We start from the raw sequence: 21,544 nt of genomic DNA, 5'->3' as shown, positions 1-21,544 counted from the left end.
CTAATCAGTAGGCTAGCGCCCGTGGTTGCCATGCACTACGGCCTCTGTTGTTCCTCCGACCCATGGCTCCTCGGCAGCGCCATCCATTGGATGCGATGGAACTATTCGGGGCCCCTCAAGTAGTCACGAATTATTGATTTACTTCGAGTGCCTGTTGCATTGCCTTTCCACCTCTCAAGGCTGCTTTATTTGACCTGTTCAGCTCAGCAACAGGCTTTTGCTGGGCAGGAATCAGGTAGCTGTGCGGGTCGCCCCTTGTTTTTGCTTTTCAATCTTTTCAGCTTCCTCTCCGCCCCCCACCCCTAAGCTTCGAGTGAGCTCCAAGCTTCAAATTTGGCAATTATGTCGCGAACAATGGCGGGCGATATGGCGAGCCAATACCAGATGATGGAGGAGCTGGGAAGTGAGTGAAAAACAAGATCTTACTGGGCCAATTGACTTGTCTGACTGATTATCGCATAGGTGGAAGTTTCGGAACGGTGTACAAAGCAATTGACAAGTCCACGGGAGAAATTGTTGCGATTAAACATGTGAGCTTTGGAATTGCCTCGCCTCAATTTTGGACACTCAATTGACGCTTGCATCCTTGTCTAGATCGATCTTGAGTCGAGCGAAGATGATATCCAAGAAATTCAGCAGGAGATCTCCGTTCTGGCGACGTGCGCAAGTCCCTACGTTACCCAGTACTACGCAAGTTTCCTTCGAGGGCATAAACTATGGATTGTGATGGAGTACCTGGGTGGCGGATCGTGCCTTGACTTGGTAATAACTGGCTGTCTCTTTTTTGTGGTGTGCGGAATTATGGCTAACTTTGGTGTCACACAGCTCAAACCCGGAGTATTCAACGAGGCGCACGTTGCTATTGTCTGTCAACAACTTCTGCAAGGGTTGGACTACTTGCACTGCGAGGGAAAAATTCATCGTGACGTCAAAGCGGCCAACGTTCTTCTTTCTCACACCGGCAAGGTCAAGTTGGGAGATTTCGGAGTTGCGGCACAGTTGACAAACATCAAATCGCAACGCAATACTTTCGTCGGAACCCCATTCTGGATGGCCCCGGAAGTCATTCAACAGGCTGGATATGACTATAAGGCGGATATTTGGTCGTTAGGTATTACAGCAATGGAGATGATCAACGGAGAGCCACCGCATGCCGCCACTCATCCGATGAAGGTTCTATTCCTGATCCCGAAGGAGTCAGCCCCCCGGCTGCAGGGCGATGGATACAGCAATGCTTTCAAAGACTTTATCGCCCAGTGCTTGACCAAGGACCCGGACCGTAGGCCTAGTGCGAAGGAACTTCTGCGACACAAGTTTATTCGGAACGCCGGCAAGACGGAGGCCTTGCAAGAGCTTATCCACCGCAAGCAGGACTGGGATGGTGGACGAGGTGTGTCACGTAACGTGAAGTATTATGCGGAATCTCTGTATGTGGCCTTTGCGTATTTTAGAGACGCCGACGACTGACTGTTTCCGCTTCCCAGAAATACCATCACGCATCTGAAGGACGATGATGACTGGGTCTTCGACACCGTCAAAGCACCCACGATGGTCATTCGTGAGGACTCCGATAACTCCGACAGCGGATCGATTATTCACGATCCTCTATACGACGAGTCCTCCGAAATGATGGAAAACATACGCATCTCTAGTCCGCCACCCCAGCCGAAATATGCAAACAATACCGCCGTGCGCCGCGTCCCGGCACCGGATCGCAGCCCTTCCTTGCGACGACCAAAGCGGCAATCTAGCGGTGCTAAGCAACCTTTAGGAGTTGATTTGACGTTCGGGAACAGCCCTTCCACGGTCCGCCAGTTCCGACGCGTATCTGATAAAGCTCCGGCGGAAGACTCATTCTCCTCATACCAGGTAGCTGGAGACGAGAATTCGAGTCCTAAGTCCATATACTCCGAGAACAACAGCAAAGAGGCTCAATTAGGCCGTCGAGCATACGGCAAAGCGGTAGGCCACGCTTGCCAGGAAGTGTTGGGAACCACAGCAGACCAGGAGAAGCGGGAGGCGATTTCTCGGCTTGCGGAGGCCTGGAGTGATCTCGAAATGGCCGACCCCGAGGGCCTATACCACATTCTCAGAGCCACAAATGAGAAACTCTCTAGGTGAGTGCAACGTCCTTAATTTACCCTTGTACTCCATATGCTAACGGATCTTGGGTCAGCGATCCGAAGCTGTCAGGTCTCGTCCCACAGGCTCCACCACCCGAATCCCCACAAAAACCACGCCTGGTTCTTGCACAGAACAACCCACACCTGAAAAGCCACCGTCGGCGCCAGTCATCGGTGGTCGAGCCAAACCCGCAGCCACAGCTCGCCAACCTCCCCAGCCAGCCGGTGCCGGGCATGGAGCATATCAAGCAACTCTCTGATGTCCTCTACCAACGATGGTCCGACGGTCTTCGCAACCGATGGCCCGGAGTATAAAACATACATTTTGTTTCCTTTTGCTGTATAAAACGGACACAGGCGTTTAATGATCGGTTCTGCGCTTTCCCGACGCTCGTTTCCCAGCTCGACATAATACCATCATCCTTGGACATAACCTTGAGGCTTTCATCCCATCCGCGTCATTGCGAGGGCAGCGTGCTATCTCGATGCCGTTTACCCTCTGTACTGTTAATTTGCCCCTATCTTGGCACTACTCCAGAACTGGGTTCTGGGTGGATATTCGCGATTCTATTCTCCTGAAATTTTTTTTCCACTTTGGGCCTGTGATTACCAGCCGCTGTTTCTGAGACAGGGACATCCTCATTTTCCTTCGTTGCGCATTTTGGACTACTTTTTATATTGTGAGATACATTGGTGTTGGTGTTTATAGGCACTGCGATTTGATTCTTGTATATTTAGATAGGAGTTACCTTAATTGGCAGGATATATACTTAGCAAGATTATAGCAGAAAATAGCAGATAGTATTCTGGTATTTTATAAGTGCAATGATCGTCAACAATGACAGTGTGAGCTCGTGGGCCGCAGGGCTATCAACCACGAGCTCCCTTGCTTCAGCAGTCAATCCTCATTCCTCTTCCTCAATCCCCACAGAAGCAGAGGGCGTTAATTCCAGAAAATAGAAATGGAGCGCCCTTTACCGCCCTTAATATCACCTGCTTCAGCCTGTGCCGATCGGCCCCTGAACTAGCTGAAACGGAAAGGATACGCGTGGCTGCTAATATTAATCAACACTAATTTAACGGCAGTCTGGGCTTCGTCGGCGATGCTCTCGTTCTCATCCTGCTCCTGATTCTTCACCTCCCTCACTTTTCTTCATCTCCCTCATTGTTATCCCATCCCCTCGTCGTCCTTCGATACGCCCACGCTCTTTTTTTTTTTTGATTACTCGCTCTTTGACTCCCGCTGCCCCGCCGCTGTCGGTACCTCGGACAGCTCGTCCTTCCTTTCTCCGCTTTCCGCTGGGTTGCTGGAATGTCATGATTGTGGAATTATCGCCTTACTAAATTCTCTTTGTTTTTTGCGCTGCTTCGTGCTGTCCCACCATGGAAGAGTCACCGGGAATGGATCGGGCGGAACCCACGCCGGAAGCGTCCCAAACTGTCGTGGCCTTGACCGACTCTGCTACGGATGAGCCCCTACCGCCCCGGCGAATGCCATCCAAGCGAGCGTCTCTCCCTCCTCGTCCTCACGCTGCTGCCCGGCATACAAAACGCTTGACCTTGAATTTTCCCATCAACATCCCCCAGGGAGTAACCTTTGATCCGAGTGCAACGTCCTCCCCGTCAGGATCGATGACGCCCGTTACCCGATCGTCCGCACGACAATCCCCCGCTCACACCATTTCCACACCCCCCTTCGACGGCCAAGATGACGGCACAAGTCTGTTGACAGCGATCGCCTCGCAGGAGCGAAGGGTGCTGGAGCTACGAGAGGAACTACACCGGGCGGAAACCGAACTGAATTCGTTGAAGAAGCAATGGACGTCATCGGAGAAGACAAGAAAGCGGACGGAGGTCACTCATCATGCGGAGGCTATGCTGCCTCTCAGATCTCCGGATGCAGTACCCGGTGCGTCTCCGTCAATTGCGCATAGCAGGGAGCCAAGTACCAGCGGCAGCGCTAGTCCTGTGGTCCCGCCCCAATTCAGGCTCAGCCGGGAGCTGGAACGGCGCCAGACCATGCTCGCAGCCGCAGCTGCAAATGGGACATCTGTGTCGGCGAATGGGAGACGAGTGTTTCAGGGGTCTCATACCCGAGCCTTGTCACTACTTTCTCCCACAACGAGCTCTGTGAACAGCAAACAGCCAGGATCTGAAACTGGTTCCGGCGAAGTGGATGGCGATCGTATCGGCCGGCCTCCACGATCGGCCACCATGCCATCCGTCGATCGCACTCCTCCTGCGCCCACAATGAGCCCAACCCAAGATATGGTTTCTGAGTGGCGGAAGACGATGCCAGTGCCCCCTCCTTCGCGAGACCTACTCATGCGGACTGGAAAGCAGATGGCGTCGGATCTAAGAGAGGGGCTCTGGACGTTCCTCGAAGATATCAGACAAGCAACAGTCGGAGACGAAGGGATCAACGCCACCGAATCACGAACAATGCAATCTTCCCGCAACCGCGATTCGAGCTCGACCTCGCGAAGCAGAGACCGACTATCTGTTCAAACTGGTAAAGCGTTGTCGCGCTCGCCCTCGGGAAGGAAGAGTCCGGGAACAAAAGCAACTGGTAATGGCTCCAAGTCGGCGGACATAGACGCGTCGTTCTGGGGTGAATTCGGCATTGATTCTTCTGGGCAGAAGTCCCCAAACGCTCACAGAACACCTACAACCCCCAGCGGGCCGAACAACCACAAAGCCGAAGACCCCAACAAGCTCGACGTGGACGACGCCTGGGATGATTGGGATACACCGCAGCCGAAGAAATCGCACACGCCATCTTCGAGCCGATCCACCATCGAGTCGAGACAGGACCAGTCTCCGGTCACACAGACGAGTAGTCCTCGTACGAGCGCTAGGTAGGTCTGGCCTGCGAAGCGTGATTATTCTCGTTTTCTTTATGGTCAGCTTGTATTTTTTTGTCGCTAACAGTGTTCTCAGCTTCGACTGGCGCCGTGATATTCCTGACCCCAGCATGTCGGACGGTATTCCCTGGCCTGCAATCACACAGACTGCACCGTCGAAACTCAGCAATCTAATGGCCGAATGGGAGCGGAGTTTGTCCCCTTCACCAAACCGAAGTCCACTGGCTTCGCCGCCGCTCGACAAAGATAGCAAGAAGGACTGAGCGCCTCAATCACTACTTCATAATTTCTATTGCACGACTTCCCTTCTCTCTCCCGTTCCGGACTCAACTGGACTGCTGTATATATGGACACGAATCTGCACGACCTACTGCTTTATATATCCGCTCGGGACCGGACCTGTTATGTTTGAGTATTACAAGAACAAGAATATGTATGGCTTAACGCAGGGTTATGACTTCGGGTCGCGAGACCCTTACGAGTGTTTTTCTTTTTCTTTTTAATTTATTTTGATTCTGGAGCCCGGTTTTCTGGGACGTACTTGGTGTATCTATACGTTCTTCAGCTGAAGTATTGATAGCCAACTTAACGAATAAGAACCACCTTTGCCTATTATAACCTGCAAGTACCGCCAAGTCCATGTTTCAAATAGCACAAACCGTACCGTAACAGCTGCCAAAAGTCATGCCACAGCCTCAGGTTCATTTCCCTCCAGTTTTCGATACGAAGAGCCGCAGGTCCCCCACTAAGCAGCCAATTACGGTGGCGAAGCAATGGAGCAAGGCTGATTCCAAGGACAGCCTTGGCTGTGATAGGCTGAGTTCGTGTTCGAGGGTGAAATAATCCTGCCCTGCTCTTTGATGAGGTCTGGTGACCCTGCAGTAGAGATCCATCCATAAAACCCCCTCCTCCCTCGTCACTCGAGACGACGCTGCCCATCATCACATTTCCCAGGTTTCTGTTTGAACCCCCACTTACAACGTCGAAGCACTAGCAGACTGCATACTCGCGCGCAAAGGACCGCATTCATCTACCCAAATCCTCACAAGTCCTCGAACCAACCGACCATGTCCAACTGAGTGGAACGAAATTGAATTCAGAATGTGCTACAAGATCCACGCAACGCACACCCGTTTTCCGCACTGCACCCAGAAGTATACAAGGAACTGTCTCCTGCTTGATCCCGAGCAGGACTATATCCAGTGGTGCGGGCGGGCTGAAGAGCGCGGGAGAATATGCGCGGTTGTGGTCTCCACGTCGATGGGGTCGAGCACAAAGAGGAGGATGAATTGTCCTAGACATCGGGGGGTATCGAGCCTTCAGTTGACGGGGTTCATAAGGAAGGATTTAGAGAATTGCGGGAAGGGTGTTTGTGTCAGAGCTGGGGCTTGATACGGAGATATAAGGTCTTGTCTATATGTCATCGTGGAAGATGGCCGTGCAGTATTGGACTCTTTACATTTTATCCTTCCTCTCAGTCTCCCACAGTGTTGCTTTCCATCAGCACCATGTCACTCAGGGATACAATCACCAGCTTTCTCGCCCCTTTCAACGCTACTGGTGCGTATGCGTTAACGCCAGACCAACAACAACAGCAACGATGGTACACCGAAGCCGAAAACGAGAGTTATTCAGTCGCTCGCCGCTAGCACTCCCTGACCATAGGCATTCGTCACACCATCCACATCCAGGCTCAGCATTAGCCACCTCTAGTCGACCATCTACCCTTCGATATACGCCTGCAGATATACACCGGGATCCTAGCACCCGGCACCACTTTGGCAGCACACAATCTGAAACTAGCAGTCCAGATGAATCTCGGCATCCAGAGACAATAACCGGGGTGCTATGTTCCTTCCGACAGATCTACACCGAAGCGATCGACATCCTCTACATAGCGAGCACGGATTGGAGCAAAAATGCCCTTGGGTATTCAGGAGAAGATACCAGGGCTTTGCCGCTTCTGGGTGTATATCAGAGCGCCGCCGGAATTCGAGGCCAGCTCCATTCGGTACGAGACTCGTTGGTTGACTCCCGGCGGTTGCATACCTATAGGGCAGGGTATCTTAATACGGTAATAATCGGCATGCAGCATATGATTAGTCAATAATGAGGCGTCTCTTCACAGGGGCTTCATCTGGCAGTCATTCTGAAGTCTCTGCCATCGTAGAGCCCGTTCAGTGCATCCAGCAAAATGGATTTGCGAAGCCCTTTGCTTTCATTTCTCGTATTATGCGTAATACCCTTCGTCCAACTCAGCAATGGGGCTGCCACTGGGCGTCCTTACTCGGCTCGAATGGCCGACAGCATTATCCTACGCGGACAGGCCATTATCGAGCAAGAAGGTGATTCATCGCTGCTGTTGCAGGTTGGGGCTTTCCAGACTGCTCTCCTAGATCTGGTTGAGTCGCCGTCTGGCCATTATTTGGAAGAGGACTGGGAGGCCTACATCAGCCGAAGCGCTGACAGTGTTGTTGATGTCGTCAATAATGCAACGAAAGACACTGAGCTTCCCCTTGACCGTCTATCAGTAGGAAAGGGGCTGCTTTACCAGTATGCTTTGCTCATGGGATTGTGGATTTTCATTCTCTAACTAGATATGATGCTAGATACGATAAAACAGAAAACGACACCTACAGAGATACCCTCTCTGCACTGCGCACCTCGATCGACCTACAGCCACGAAACAGCTTCGGTGAGTATTAAGCCATTCTCTCCCAGAGACTGGAGTACGTGCTGAAACTGATACAGGCGGACTCTGGTACTACGTCTACCCAAACTGGAGCTATCTAGACGGAATGTTCTCCCTGCTATCATTCTACCCCTTATACACCTCGCAGTTCGATATCAACAACACTGTCCCAGTCAACAAGGACCTCTTCCACCAGATCAACCTTGTATGGGAGCATTGCCACAATGAAACAAGCGGCCTTCTGTTCCACGGCTACGACGCAACAAAAACCGCCTCATGGGCTAATCCCACCACCGGCGCCAGTCCATTTGTCTGGGGTCGTTCCTTGGGCTGGTTCATGATGGGTCTAGTTGATTTTCTGGAGCTCGCACCTACTGACTCTGACTCTCGGATGGAAGTCACGACATGGCGCGCTCGATTTGTGGACCTCGCCAATGCGGTCGTTCAAGCGGTTGACCCGGCCTCTGGCGCCTGGTGGCAAGTAATGTCGGCCCCTGGACGAAGAGGTAACTACATAGAATCCAGTGCGTCGGCCATGTTCACGTATTCCTTGTACAAGGGGGTGCGAATTGGGCTTTTAGACGACAAACACACCAATTCTGAATACAAGGGAAATGACAAATTCAATTATACCGGCGTCGCGGCTCGAGCCTACCGCTCGCTTGTGGACAGATTTGTCGTGGAGAATACAGACGGCACATTGAGTTATAATGGGACTGTGAGTGTTTGCAGCCTTAACTCCACTGCTAGCTACCAGGTATGTTGAACGAGCACGGAATAAATCTTGTTTATGTTAAAAAGAATGCTAACTCAGTGTGTTTAGTATTATGTTACGCAACCACTGGTATATGACAGCGTGCTGGGTTCAGCTGCATTTGTTCGCGCCAGTTTGGAACACGAATTGCAGCATTGAGGTTTGATAAGGAGGTAGTATGTAAAAGGGTATGGGCCCAAGGGATGCAAAGAAGTCCGGACATATAGAGCAGATGTAGATGTGAAAATATCTATATAATATTAATATGAACCAGATCACGTTAATAAGTATCTGGGCGATTGGTTGCCCAAATTCTGAATATGGAGATGAAGCTGTACGTACGCACACGCATACGCATACGCAATATAGCCTCGGGCACGACGCCACCTCAAGTTTACCCGAATGCTTATTCAAATATTTTAAATGGTATGAGATTACGGATACGTTTGCGATGTTTCGTATAGCGAGTGCATCCCTAACTGCCGCTTGTTTATTGCCAGCGTATACTAGGAGTCAAATGTCAGATCATAATAAAAACCAAAGCATCACAACATTCAGTCATACCTAATACATATCTGTCAATCTGACAATATCAGTGAAGGTGATATTCACCCCCATCAACGCCCAAGATGGCAAGGTGGGCTATGCACTGCTTGTACCACCAACGAAGCGTTCACTATTAGGTTAGATATGAAACCTTGCTCACTGCTAGTACAAAGATATAGACATATAAAGAGGCCTTCCATAACTATTCAGAATAAGAAGACATACACTTCGTTTCCCAAGTTGGCTATTGAGTCTTTCCACATTACCAAAACCCAACAGTATGATGGCCCCATTCGTCCTTGCAGGTCTTCTTGCCCTAGCAGGAGCATCCAACGCATTACCATCGTCCTCATTGCCGTCGCAATTATCCTCGCCATCTCCTTCCTCTCCCTCTTCATCGGCTACGCCCCACCATCGAGACGGGGCATGTACCAACTTCGACCTATCCATATCCGTATCCGCCAACAACTCCATCTACGATATCGCCCGAGTCAACAACGACATCGATGTAATCGACTTTGTCTGGGACGTCGAGCGCTGGACGGCGCCCGAAAGCCGCATTGACGCACTGTACCTTGTCGAGGATACCTTCACTATCAACGCACAGCTCTGTGTGCCCAAGAATACGGGGAAGATTCTGCAGATCGCATCCCACGGGTTTGGTTTTGAGAAGACGTACTTAACCCTAATTACTTCGTCTTTTGCTCCTCGATAATGAACACGAGAAGAATGCTGACACGACTTGATTTGCACTAGGTACTGGGATTGCGAGATCCAGCCATCTCAATACTCCTACGTCGACGCAGCCCTAAAGGCCGGATACTCAATGCTAACATATGACCGCCTGGGCGTCGGCAAATCCTCCAAGCCGGATGGTCACAACGTGGTCCAGGGACCCGTGGAAGTCGAGATCCTGAAGGAGATTACGGTGCTCGCACGCGAGGGTAAACTGGCGCAGTTCATTGCCAGCGATGAGAAGCTTTTCGTGCCCGATTTCGAGAAAATCGTGCTTGTCGGCCACTCGATGGGCTCGGCGTTCACGATCGGTGCTCTGGCTGAGTATGGGGATATTGCAGACGGTGCTGTTGCGACGGGGATGATCCCACAAGGGAAACTCGCACTGACGGGGCAGAGTGCTTATGGGCTTGTGTATGCTGCGAGCAATGACCCTGTCCGGTTTGGGGACCGCGGAAGTGGATATCTGGTCCAGGGTGCGCAAACGGACGCGAACAAGCTTTTCTTCAAAAAGGGGTTCTTTGAGCCTGAGTTGCTTGCGTATGGGACTGAGATAAAGCAGACGGGCACGGTGGGTGAGTTTATGAGTATGGGTGCGACATTAATGAAGCCTGCTCCGGGCTATACAGGGCCGATTTTGGTATGTTCTTTTCCCCACAATTTCCCACAAAAATATCTCACATTTCTATCCCATGACTTGGGGCTAATGCTATTACTGAGTAGTTTGCTCTGGCCGAGTTTGACCTTCCGGCCTGTGCTGGGGATTGCACCGGCTCGTATGATTTGGGTGCGATCAAGTCCGAGTCGTTTCCTGGCGCGTCTGACGTGAGTGTGCATATCCAGCCTGGGAGTGGGCACGGTTTGAATATGCACACGAATGCGACTGGCCATTTTGAGGCCATCTTTTCCTACTTGAAGGGACAGGGTTTGTAGTGTGAACGTGCCGCTGTTGGAGGTTGATAGGGAATACTTAGCAAGGAGGTTTGCGATGTATCTAGGCCCTAGATATTCTATGTAGACTGGAGGATTGGACGTAGAATAGGTATTGTTATATTCGTCTCCAATGACTGTAAGCTGATAACTTAATGTTATATCGAAGGACGCCCCTTAGTCCCTATACCAGGGCAGGTATCAAAGACGGTTCCCAAAGTAAGAATAACCCCGGTCTAACAAATCCTTCGCAACCACAGTCCGCGCATCCAGGTCCTCTTTGGGAAGACCAAGCTGGTCATTGACAAGCCCATGCTTCTGTCCATGGTTTCCATCTCCATTGGGATAAAAAACTCGCGAATACATAGCCAACGCCAGGCCTGAGTGGTCCCCCTTCTCCAAGAGCTCGAGCCCTCTCGCATATCGCTCAGTCACAGGTTCAGTCGCACGAGTCCAGTCCTCGTCAGTATCGCCAGTAATCCGCTTCCAGCTCTCGTACATGTCACGCTGGCTCACTTCAAAACTATCAATATAAACCGACTTGTTTCGCCAGTTACTCAACGCCGGCTCCTTGTCGTTCTCGTCGTCGGGCAACTCCTTCAAGCTGAGGAGCCGCGCAACCGCACGCCCACACTGCTCCCACGTACTGACATTGATCTTCGTCTCTCCATTATCAAAAAACGTGACCTTCTTCTCCTTAAAGTCAAACCCAAACCACTGCTCCCCATTCACAAGACTAAACTCGTACCAAAAGCCACAGACAAGTGTAACCCACGACGACACCCCGGCGGCTTCAATCTCAGTGCGAGCCTTCTTGAATAGACCTCCAGTAAGGGGGATATCCGTTTCAAATGCTTCATTCTGAACGTCCCAGCCGTATGAATTGGGCATAACGTAGGGGACGCCAGCGCGCGCAGCGGCCTGAATAAACTTCGACTGTGTGTCGCGGGCGGCAGTGACAGACAGCGTGATGATGAGGAATTGCTGGCCCTTTAGGGCTGATACGAGAGAGCCTTCATCGTCGTAGTTCACACGCACGACGTTGACACCGTCGGGGAGGACACTGGTGCTGTCCGTCCTGGTCAACGCGGTAACGGTATGTTGTCCGGTCTTGAGCAGTTCCTGAGCAATGGGCTTGCCGACGGAGCCACTGGCCTGGAATGGGGTTTATGTTAGTATAGGTAAAACTAATTGAAGCAAGGTCAGGTGCTAGAATGTTTGACATACGCCAACAATAGCCACGCGCTCAATGCGGTTGGTGAAGCCAGATGGCTGGTCCTTGGCGTATTTTTGGGCCATGGTCTCGATACTATTAGGTTGCAAATCGCTAATGTTGCTTTAAAGAGCTGCTTGATGCTTTTGACTGCAAACTGATTACATTCATCATAGGACAAGGGAGACCGGCTTTATATTATCATAGACATGCAACCGCCAGCTCATGTTATCTCCGGCGACATGTCACTATATCCGGTGGTTTCGTGATATTCGGCGACGACGCGGAGTCGGACATTGAAACGCCGATGCATCTGGAAAGGACCAAAGTAGACGAGTTTTTAATGATTTAGTCGATTTAACATTGCATAATAAGCTCCTGGCGTATGTGAGCAGTAGTGGAGATAGGCGGAGTTAACAGCCCTAATTCCCACCGTGGTCAGACACGGACGAGGACTTCACCTCTCCTGATCCTTAGCGGAGCGGAGGTGAGATAGCCGCTTATGGATCCGATATAAAAATCAGATTTGAGAAACACGCGAAGGCCCGAGCAATGAATTTCAGCTGCGACCGCGTAGACTGGCTTATTTGCGGGCACCGACGCCGATAAGGGGCTGTGATGGTGGGGTGTATAATATTGTTTTTAGGCCCTCAATACGGATAGTTGGACTTGAATTGGTGCTGCAGGATTTGAGCTATGGTGACTGCATTTCTCAGTTCGAACGATCTTACGTTCCGTTCAGGCTCTACTCCAGGCAACCATATCTGGCAGCAGCAACAAGTCCCACTGTGCAGTTCAAGCTCTCATAAAACGGCCCCCAATAATGTTTCCGATCTAACAGGAAGAATGACCTGTACGTTGCATGTGAGTCATTCCACCTGGTCGTCAAGGCTCATTCCTGCACAGCCACCCTCCTAACAGGGTGAAGCCAAAAGTAGATAGACATATAGCAGCTCTATTCCTCAAAGTGCCCTGAACACAGCTTACAGTCTTATTATTATCTATCAACTATAAGTTAAGAAAACTCGAACAGTATCATTTCTACCACCATGGTAAGCCACCCCTAACTCATATACTCCTGCCCTAACACCACCAACAGAGCCAACCCGGTGGATGCGGGCAAGCCAGCCAAGAAGCAAAAGATATCATGAAGTCCCTTCGAAAAGATCCAACCGGAATGGGATTCACCCACCTCGCCACCGACGGCGTGCTGCGCGCCCTCGACGGGGACCGGAATGTTGTTGACTATAGGAGATTGAGCCCCGAGGAAATAAAGCTCGCTTTTGAGATATACCCTCCCGCGTTTCGCGCACAGCTCGAGGACAAGTTTATTGGGGTTGATGGGCGCAATGTTACGGATGCGCAGTGCCTTCACCCGGATGCGAGCCTTCTGCCGCCGGAGACGGACTCGGAGGGCCAGAACGTGTCGCGTGCCGATGATGCTTAGTATACCCGTTGATTGTTTAGTTTCTGATCAATTGTTACTAGCTACGATCTGATCCTGTGGAAACTTTGCAGGCTTCGGAGATGGCCATCCCAAGTTATGCGTTTCATGGCCAACCGTACGTTGCAAATGGAATAATTTCAGTATTAAACTATTCTACCGGGCTATACGTACTATCGTAACGGTCAGATTGTACAATTCCCGTCAGTTGGACCCTGAATATTCTGTCACTCTTGAAAATGATTAACCGTGTCTCGATGAGATGTATATCTGGTCAGTCGTTAGCTCGAGTTAAAGGCGATAGAGCACGTTTATGACAAATAAATACGGGATATAGAAGATACGGCTCTTCCTGCACCAGATAAAGCTCGTTATCCCTATTCGAGCCCTCCATGTCCAGTATTGATCCCTGTTTAGGGCTGTAATGTTGCATAATTACATAATCATTCATAAACGCGTGATAAATCGCGGGTGCACGTGGCAAAGCTGCACTAGTGGTCTCAATCGGCAACCGGGAATAAATTCTCTCCGCATCAATTCCGGGGATGAGATTGCCACGATATCGACTCCCTCCCAACCTTTTCCCCCAGTCCTGGTTTCGGTGGAGAACGTATAGCATACCGTGAGCTATACTCGCGCAACATCTTTTCCTTATCTCCTTTTAATCATATACCCTTTAATTCGCCATGAACTTCCCCGGGACGGGCGGGTCCTCTGCCGCAGGCATGACCGGCTTCGGTGGTTTAGGAGGCGGCAATACAGCCGGAATGAACGAGCAGGAGCAGGCTATGGTTAAGATGGTATGTCTCAGTTTAATCCGGAGCTTTGCATTATTCGTTTCAATTTGCTAACCGACGCGCGCTCAGATGCAAAACGCGATGGAATCATGTCCCCTCAAAACCGTCATCTCCGGAACAATGGGTTTCGGTCTCGGTGGTGTTTTCGGTTTGTTCATGGCTAGTGTATGTATCCTTCCTATTATAATTCGCTTGAACCCACCTAACCACTCCTGCTTAGATGTCCTACGACTCCTCCTTCACCCCGCAAGGCAAAGCCATCTCCGATCTCCCCTGGCGGCAACAGGTCCGCACCGGCTTCAAGGACATGGGATCGCGCTCGTGGTCGTCGGCCAAGAACTTCGGCATTGTCGGCGCGCTCTACTCCGGAACAGAGTGCTGCATCGAGGGGCTCCGCGCGAAGAACGATCTCACGAACAGTGTGTCGGCTGGATGCATCACCGGTGGAATCCTGGGAGCCAAGGCTGGCCCGCAGGCTGCGGCCTTTGGATGCGCGGGTTTCGCGGCGTTCTCTGCGGCTATTGATGCTTACATGCGCATGCCCGAGTCTGATGATTAAGGAGTGAGACTGTCTTACTCTGGTTAGTATGGAACCCGGTAGGGATGTATATTTTTTAAGAATCCCGTATTCTTGCAAAGGCGTTTGGGATAGATGGGTTGCATATATGCGTGGCGTTTGATGCTTTTGGGTTTTGTGGGTTACGACTCGCTGCTCCCTGTATAATACTTACTGTATAGATTAGATATGAATGATCTATGATTGCAAACTTGCTTTGTAGAATAGTGGTACCCCAGCGACATTTATCTTGAGTATGTCTGTTAAGGAAGGTGCATACCGTACCAGCTCCGGTCCATCGCACCTTCCTAGAACCCCATGTCATTGATATCCTCCACAAGGAAAGCGCGATGGGCTGTCCATGGAAACAGTTGCTACTTCCAATTCTGGATCTGGCCAGTTCGTGAAAGGAAAGTACGACCCAGACAGCGTTCTCTAACCGGAAAGAACCAGATCTATACTACTTTTACTAAGAAACATGATGGAGTAGCCGGGGATGTAGCTGCTATTCAAGATAGGCCGTATCTATCTCATCTCGACATCTTCATCCCGGTTCTCGACCACTTTAACTGGCTCTACAGTCTCCACCTTCATGCTGGTGTTAGTAACGCGCTTCACAACCAAAGGGAGCAGCACAATGAGAGATCCCGCTGTGAGACCCCAGTATGACCCGAACATGGCGACATACGAGGTCCGGCGGTAGTCTAGGCTGGCAACGATGGCACTCCCTGCCGCGCCGAAGACCTTGTAGAAGGCGCCGTACATGCTCAGGACGAGGGGGTCGTTGGATAGAGTTCCCATGATCCAGTAGGCATAGCATTGCCTGGATTGGAATCGTTGTTAGCGGGAGGTCGTGCGGATTGCAGTGAAAAAGTAAAAGTAAAAAGTAAAAGTAAAAGTACTTACCATGCTCCATCGAGACAGCCGTAGAAGAAATATAGCGCGATGTAAGGAGCTGCTTTGGTCTCCGTGACGTCGAGGACTTTGCTGACTGGGTGGTCTCGGCTGGACTCTTGTAATGGGAAGATACCGGCGACTAGAACGGCGTTGGCACCGATAAACATAATGGCCCAGCCCTATCATAGTAATATTAGTTAACGAGATCAAGATAAAGATGGGGTGGTATATATCCTACCACGAAAGCCCTGGTTCGCCTCTTGAAGCATTTAATATCAAGGAGCAAGCCCAACAAACCCGCAGCGAGCATCTGCCCAACATTATACCAGACCGAGTTAAACGATCTCGTACGCACATTAAAGAAATACGCATTGTAGTCATTACTCTGGTACACAATATACCAGAGCCCAGCAAAGGAGTAAGGGAAGAAGAGCAGAATCCACGGCTCCACCTGGACAGCCCTAACCACGTTCTTCAACTCGGTACCCAGCGACGCATGACGGGCTACGTAGACCTTCGTCCCGTCATCCCGGACGATCTTGTTAGGGTGGACGAGACACAGAGCGAGGACCGAGCCGCCGAGCATCAGGACAAATATCGCAATGTATGTGCCGTCGTTGACGCGGCCGGCGGAATTGTTCGACCAGTTCTGGGCTGTGGGGATGATACTGCCCACGACGGCGCCCATGCTCCAGATGGTCCAGAAGAGACTGATATAGCGACCCTTTTGGTCCTCTTTGGGGTACGACATCAGCATTGCCCCTTCTGCTGTCCTGCATACAAAAAATATATCAGTACGTACCATAAAACTTTTTGGGTATATACGTACCAAAGAAAAGCTGCTGATACTCCACACGCGGCCCCTGAAAATAGGACGAACCCTTCGTTTGACGTGTGGTTATAGCACCAGAATGAAGCAGAATACAAGGCATATCCTACACCACCAGCTGCCAGAGTTATCCTAGGGCCAAAGTAGTTGTACAGCGAGCCCGATACCAGGGCCATGGCAGCAAAAACGGCATACAGGATTGTATTTGCCTTGTTTGACAGATCTGCCGTTAGTTGGCCTGCACCTCCGAGGGAGGCTAGGGCATTGAACATGCCTGGTGTGGTGTCAGTCGGCTAGTCAGTCTCTTAAGCTGGGAATAGAGAGCTCACCAACCACCAAGAAGCAAACCATGGCAATCATAATGACTTGCATAAGAGGTGTTCGATACGCCGGTACGGTAAAGCGGCCTATCTTATGGCCTTGGGGAACGGTGTTTGTCATTATGTTTCCCATTGTGGTCAATGTGCATGCGCACACGTCGTTGCCGTTTCGTCTAATACTCCGGCAGCCTTCTGCTACGTCCAGCAGAAAATGAATATGCTCTCGATATAAATACTTCAACCCATGTCCAAGGGCCGTACAAAACGCGGGGTAACGAGGGCACTTGGAGAGATAACCCACGTCCGCGACCTATCATGTAGGTAAGATAGGTGCACGGCCATTGCGATCGTCTATTTACGTTGACCTTTCGGGCTACCGGATATGACCGTCTGTCTCCAAGACATCGACTAGGGATGCACGGTGTAACCCTGGTCAGACCCTTGCTGCGCTTCCCCAACGCATTCCAGCAGTCTGGGGATAGCGATTCTGCTGACTTGGTACCCATAAGTTATATTATTCTCGCGTAGAACAAACATTATCATTGTATATGCGTCAGACTACAGCTCCCGCATCCAACAGACAGCGCGAAGCGTTCGGCGTAGACTTGTGGTACTCGGCGGCGCCATCTGGAGACGATTTCGCACCGGGAGAAATATGCGACAAGCGGTTCCAGGTCAACGACTTAAGAAAAGCCAGACGCGAGAACAGATTGACGAAGAGTGGTTTCAGCGCCGGCACCGAGAGCGCAATGAGGGTTCCTGCGATCTCGGCGTTCTCGACGGCAAGCATGGCATTGTAAGCCCAGGATCCATCGTCTGACCATTGGCCGACGATGACTAGGTAGAGGCGGGTCGTGGAGATAGCGACGACTAGGATGCCGGGGAGTAGAACGCAGGAGAGCTGGAGTTTCTTGCGCAGGGAGATCCGGAGGCCCTTGATCATGATGGCTGGGATGGTGAACATGACGAAGTCGCAGACGAGGGAGAGCGCAGAGATGACGGAGTAGACGAGGCCCCAGCTAAGGCATCTGTAGGCGTTATACTCGTCTTGCCATTCGTACGGCCAAAGACCGGTGACGGGGATGCAGTGGAAAATCAGCAGGAAGAGCTGAGGGAGGTAGCAGGCGACGAGAAATACGAAGGCGCCGTTGATGGCATAGTAGAGCTTGCTGCTGGGGACGGCCACACGATGGTAGAAGGCGAGACCCGAGAACCGCGCAAAGAGAAGAGCGTTGGCGTAGAGAATGTGGCAGGCGAAATCCAGCACTTCTGTCCTGCGCACTGTGTCCCTGGGGAGGACATATTGGATATACTCGAAATGACGGCCACTGCCCATATTGACCAAGACAATGCACAACGCGGCGATGGGAATATAAATCATCTATTCGGCAGAGTGAGATAGGCCAACCAGGCTTACTATGAATCGGAATACATACCATCGCCAATACCATCAATAGGTCATCGATTCCAGTGCGCTTCAACAGGACGGCACGAGCAAAGCATCGCAGAGCCAACACCACGAAACTCACAACAACCAGCACGATAATTCCTATAATAACCTGCTTGTCGTAGGTCTCAGCAAGGTACTCCAGGCTGATTCCACTTGGAATCTGGCCAGCAGCATCAGCCGCCCGTATATCGGCCGGGATAGACACCATCCTCCCACAAGGTATAACCACGCAACAGATCAGCAACAAAAAAAAAAAAGAAGGAAAAAAAAAAAGAAATCTTGAAAAGAAGCGCAAACGAACAAACGTGCTGGTAAGACCGCAGACACCCAAGTAACCCGAGCAAAAGCGTTACTGCGGCGGTGACATACGAAGTTTCAACCAGAGGGGCTGTGAAATCAGTAGAGGCAAAGATTAAACTTTGCTGAATACACAGAAGAGCTTTGACCTAACCATTAACCTGGTTCGGTTCCAGATTCAGATACAGTGCACCGGAATAGGAAGGGCGAAGCAAAGCCCTGGTCTGCGTTCTTTGGGCCCAGAAGCCAAGTGCGAGGTTGCAGGGAACCGTTCTAGAAGTTTACGAGGATCTTTAGGGCTGGCCATACGCAGGAGAATAGAGAATCTAGATTGTTCGTCTTGCTGTAACTCATTGCAGTCGGCTTCCTCGGGATAATTTGGAAGCCGGACCGAACTCGTTGAGAGCATGGATGGTTGTTCTAGTAGTTCAATTTTACGAGAGCCCTATGCCCACGGCTAAGAGAAGGTGAGCTAGATATTAATACCTCCTTATACTATAGATAGTGGACTTTGGCCATAATTCGCAGTCCGCCGGTGTGCTCTACGGACATCCGTACTCTACGAGTGTAACCCAAGGAGTGTTAGCCTCAAGAAAACTCTACCCCAAAAGCGAAATCTTCTAAACACGGCAACAGTCCTAGACGGTCGGTACAAATCCGTGCACGTTCCACTGGTTCATCGCGGTGGTGATGTCGAGGTGGGTCTCTAAACCTTATCGTGATCGAGTTCGATGTCTGGGATGAGATATAGTCCACAGTGAACCAGCTTTGCCTGGCTTGGATGGTGCTTTCGCTTCGTGGTGGTTACCTGCTGGCTTTTATTTTTGTCGAGAGGATGTCCGAGGATAGGATGGGTAGTTTTATAGAATTGGTGGCAACGAAAGTACTATCATTGGTCTTATGAGCTTGTACTGAATATTATTAAAGAAAAAGTCTATCAAAGGGGAACAGGCAAATTGCGAACCAAATACCCCCTCCACTCAGGTAAACTCCTCTGCCACTGCGTGCCCGAACTCTTCTGCAAGTCTTCAATTGCACTGGCCCATTTCACCAGCGCAGCCTCGGAGAACGCAGTATTGAGAATCGCCAGCCCATACGGCATCCCCGACTCCTGACCCGTCCCCGCCGGCACAGTAACCGCAGGGTATCCCGCCTGTGCCGCAATCTGGATACTTTGCGCCACATCGGGAGGGACCAAGAGTCCATCCAGGGCAGTATTGTTGCCCAGCTTAAGTGCGACATCGATGCCCTCCTCGCGTGTTGTGCGGCGGCAGAACTCCAAGGCCTGGTAATATGTTTCATTCATGATACCCTTGCTTGCGAGGGAGGCTTCGAGCCCGTCCTGTCCAGACGCGAAGGCTGGATGGACGGACGGGTATCCGCCTTCGGAGCCGGAGTTGTCCTTGTTGTACTGGACGATGTCTTCGAGGGAGCGGATGTCTGTGTTGTCGAGCTCAGCGAGGTAGGCCTTGATGTTGTTGTAGAAGTCTACCTTGACATAGGTGTACTCGGACTCGTTGGGGAAGCCCCGAGTAGAGCCGTAGTCCCAGTTCCAGCCGTCGGGGGAGACGATGGTCTTGTAATGGGGGAGTTCTGTGCCATTGACAATGGTTGCACCGGCATCCTCGAGCAGTTGAACCAGTTCGACCAGCTGCGCGATTTGGTCGCTGTCGCCTAAAGCCCAGAATGATTCCCAGGGTAGACCGAATCTAGCGCCTTGGAGGGCGGTCTTGTTGGCAAGGAACTGGGTGTAACCACCACTGGGAGTCTTGCCGATTTGTGCAAATGTCGCATTGTCACGCGGGTCAACGCCATAGATGGCGTCTAGGACGTAGACTGCATCGCGCACTGTCTTGCCGAAGCAACCGACGGTGTCCTGGTTGAGAGACTCGGGGATGACGCCGTCGCGAGAGGTCAGCCCGACAGTAGGCTTGATTCCAACGATGGCGTTGCGCTGCGCAGGGTTGATGACGCTGCCATCAGTTTCGGTTCCCACGGCGAAGGGAACAAGGTTTGCTCCAACGGCGACACCAGGCCCCGAGCTGCTGCCTCCGGGGTTTACTGTGAGGTTGTAAGCGCTACGGCACTGGCCTCCACGAACCGAGTAGCCCTCGGAGTAGTCGTTGGAGCGCATGCTGGCCCATTCGCTCAGAGCAGCTTTGCCCAGAAGCAGAGCGCCGGCCTTGCGCAGATGATTCACAACGAAAGAGTCGCGGGGGACCACTGATCCCAAGAGAGCCCAGCTGCCGGCGGTCGTCTCCATGCGGTCCTTGGTTGCGATGTTATCCTTGACAACGAAGGGAATCCCATGAAGAGGACCGCGGACTCTGCCGCTGGCACGTTCCTGGTCTAGAGACCTAGCAATCTTGTAGGCATCGGGGTTGTGTTGGATGATGGCACTGGGGGTTTATGAGCAATCTCGACACCGAGAAAGGAGTGGCGGGGACATACTTCAAATACGAGTCGGTCTGGTGGATGCGCTCCAGATAGCACTGCAGCAGGTCGACAGTGGTGAGTTTGCCAGCAGAGAGCAACTGCTGGAGGTCATCGATGCTGGCTTCCAACAGCTGGTGCCCCTTGCAAGGGCGCATGGGAAACAAGTCCGCGCCATTAGCGTCGACATGAGGAAAGTCATAGGTATAGGGGTCCGTCAGAACTTGCGACATGGCCAAGGCATCGGCATCTTGATTGCTGCTACTATTGTCGCTGGCCACGAGGGGAGTAACAGCAGCGAGCAATGCCGTCGCCCGCGCGAGGAAACCCCTTGTCATGATACTGCAGGATCAATTTCTTTGCCCGACGACAAGACCATTGACTGCCAGAAAGGGCTTGTAAGAAGGATTGAAAGCGGCAATTCGGTGGTATTGATGAGTTCACGAGAAACATGAAGCCCTGCTGGTTGCGTTCTTGTTCTTGTTCTCGCAGGAAACTCGTCCGGTCGGGGCCCACAGCATCTCAACACAGCCAATCATCGCCAATCAAGGTCCCCCAGTAATGTGAGTGCAAGAGCTGGATGATTATTGTATCTGGAAAGATGTGTCTTTATCCATGTCATTCTGGGCTATGTATTGAAGGAAGTGTGCATACCAAGAGCTCG

The 21,544-nt window shown here is 51.4% G+C and overlaps 10 protein-coding genes across 10 annotated transcripts; 6 read left to right on the top strand and 4 right to left on the bottom strand.

The window, feature by feature from the left end:
• Positions 1–342: 342 nt before the first annotated feature.
• Positions 343–2,438, top strand: APUU_41539A (STE20 family serine/threonine-protein kinase; the record flags this gene model as incomplete). Its single annotated transcript, XM_041704733.1, has 6 exons — positions 343–403; positions 463–530; positions 595–762; positions 826–1,427; positions 1,485–2,117; positions 2,177–2,438. The coding sequence occupies 6 exons, from the start codon at positions 343–345 to the stop codon at positions 2,436–2,438; spliced, it is 1,794 nt and encodes a 597-aa protein (XP_041557289.1).
• Positions 2,439–3,506: 1,068 nt separating this feature from the next.
• Positions 3,507–5,250, top strand: APUU_41538A (uncharacterized protein; the record flags this gene model as incomplete). Its single annotated transcript, XM_041704732.1, has 2 exons — positions 3,507–4,981; positions 5,064–5,250. The coding sequence occupies 2 exons, from the start codon at positions 3,507–3,509 to the stop codon at positions 5,248–5,250; spliced, it is 1,662 nt and encodes a 553-aa protein (XP_041557288.1).
• A 1,931-nt stretch (positions 5,251–7,181) lies between these two features.
• APUU_41537A (uncharacterized protein) lies at positions 7,182–8,592 on the top strand (the record flags this gene model as incomplete). The annotated part of the gene is made up of 4 exons (XM_041704731.1): positions 7,182–7,540; positions 7,597–7,682; positions 7,739–8,436; positions 8,503–8,592. The coding sequence occupies 4 exons, from the start codon at positions 7,182–7,184 to the stop codon at positions 8,590–8,592; spliced, it is 1,233 nt and encodes a 410-aa protein (XP_041557287.1).
• A 667-nt stretch (positions 8,593–9,259) lies between these two features.
• Positions 9,260–10,647, top strand: APUU_41536A (alpha/beta hydrolase; the record flags this gene model as incomplete). The annotated part of the gene is made up of 3 exons (XM_041704730.1): positions 9,260–9,654; positions 9,736–10,354; positions 10,438–10,647. 3 exons carry the CDS (start codon positions 9,260–9,262, stop codon positions 10,645–10,647), a joined length of 1,224 nt encoding a protein of 407 aa, XP_041557286.1.
• Positions 10,648–10,845: 198 nt separating this feature from the next.
• APUU_41535S (aromatic alcohol reductase) lies at positions 10,846–11,943 on the bottom strand (the record flags this gene model as incomplete). Its single annotated transcript, XM_041704728.1, has 2 exons — positions 10,846–11,799; positions 11,872–11,943. The coding sequence occupies 2 exons, from the start codon at positions 11,941–11,943 to the stop codon at positions 10,846–10,848; spliced, it is 1,026 nt and encodes a 341-aa protein (XP_041557285.1).
• A 963-nt stretch (positions 11,944–12,906) lies between these two features.
• APUU_41534A (uncharacterized protein) lies at positions 12,907–13,304 on the top strand (the record flags this gene model as incomplete). The annotated part of the gene is made up of 2 exons (XM_041704727.1): positions 12,907–12,909; positions 12,957–13,304. 2 exons carry the CDS (start codon positions 12,907–12,909, stop codon positions 13,302–13,304), a joined length of 351 nt encoding a protein of 116 aa, XP_041557284.1.
• Positions 13,305–13,987: 683 nt separating this feature from the next.
• TIM22 (translocation channel protein TIM22) lies at positions 13,988–14,657 on the top strand (the record flags this gene model as incomplete). Its single annotated transcript, XM_041704726.1, has 3 exons — positions 13,988–14,101; positions 14,168–14,263; positions 14,319–14,657. 3 exons carry the CDS (start codon positions 13,988–13,990, stop codon positions 14,655–14,657), a joined length of 549 nt encoding a protein of 182 aa, XP_041557283.1.
• Positions 14,658–15,179: 522 nt separating this feature from the next.
• Positions 15,180–16,833, bottom strand: APUU_41532S (uncharacterized protein; the record flags this gene model as incomplete). The annotated part of the gene is made up of 5 exons (XM_041704725.1): positions 15,180–15,477; positions 15,561–15,730; positions 15,790–16,324; positions 16,381–16,654; positions 16,710–16,833. 5 exons carry the CDS (start codon positions 16,831–16,833, stop codon positions 15,180–15,182), a joined length of 1,401 nt encoding a protein of 466 aa, XP_041557282.1.
• A 420-nt stretch (positions 16,834–17,253) lies between these two features.
• Positions 17,254–18,358, bottom strand: APUU_41531S (uncharacterized protein; the record flags this gene model as incomplete). Its single annotated transcript, XM_041704724.1, has 2 exons — positions 17,254–18,081; positions 18,137–18,358. 2 exons carry the CDS (start codon positions 18,356–18,358, stop codon positions 17,254–17,256), a joined length of 1,050 nt encoding a protein of 349 aa, XP_041557281.1.
• A 1,026-nt stretch (positions 18,359–19,384) lies between these two features.
• APUU_41530S (amidase family protein) lies at positions 19,385–21,218 on the bottom strand (the record flags this gene model as incomplete). Its single annotated transcript, XM_041704723.1, has 2 exons — positions 19,385–20,846; positions 20,899–21,218. The coding sequence occupies 2 exons, from the start codon at positions 21,216–21,218 to the stop codon at positions 19,385–19,387; spliced, it is 1,782 nt and encodes a 593-aa protein (XP_041557280.1).
• Positions 21,219–21,544: the final 326 nt, after the last annotated feature.

This window comes from Aspergillus puulaauensis, chromosome 4 (genome assembly GCF_016861865.1).
Source record: "Aspergillus puulaauensis MK2 DNA, chromosome 4, nearly complete sequence".
Classification (NCBI taxonomy): domain Eukaryota; kingdom Fungi; phylum Ascomycota; class Eurotiomycetes; order Eurotiales; family Aspergillaceae; genus Aspergillus; species Aspergillus puulaauensis.
This window is presented reverse-complemented; position numbering and strand designations above follow the sequence as displayed.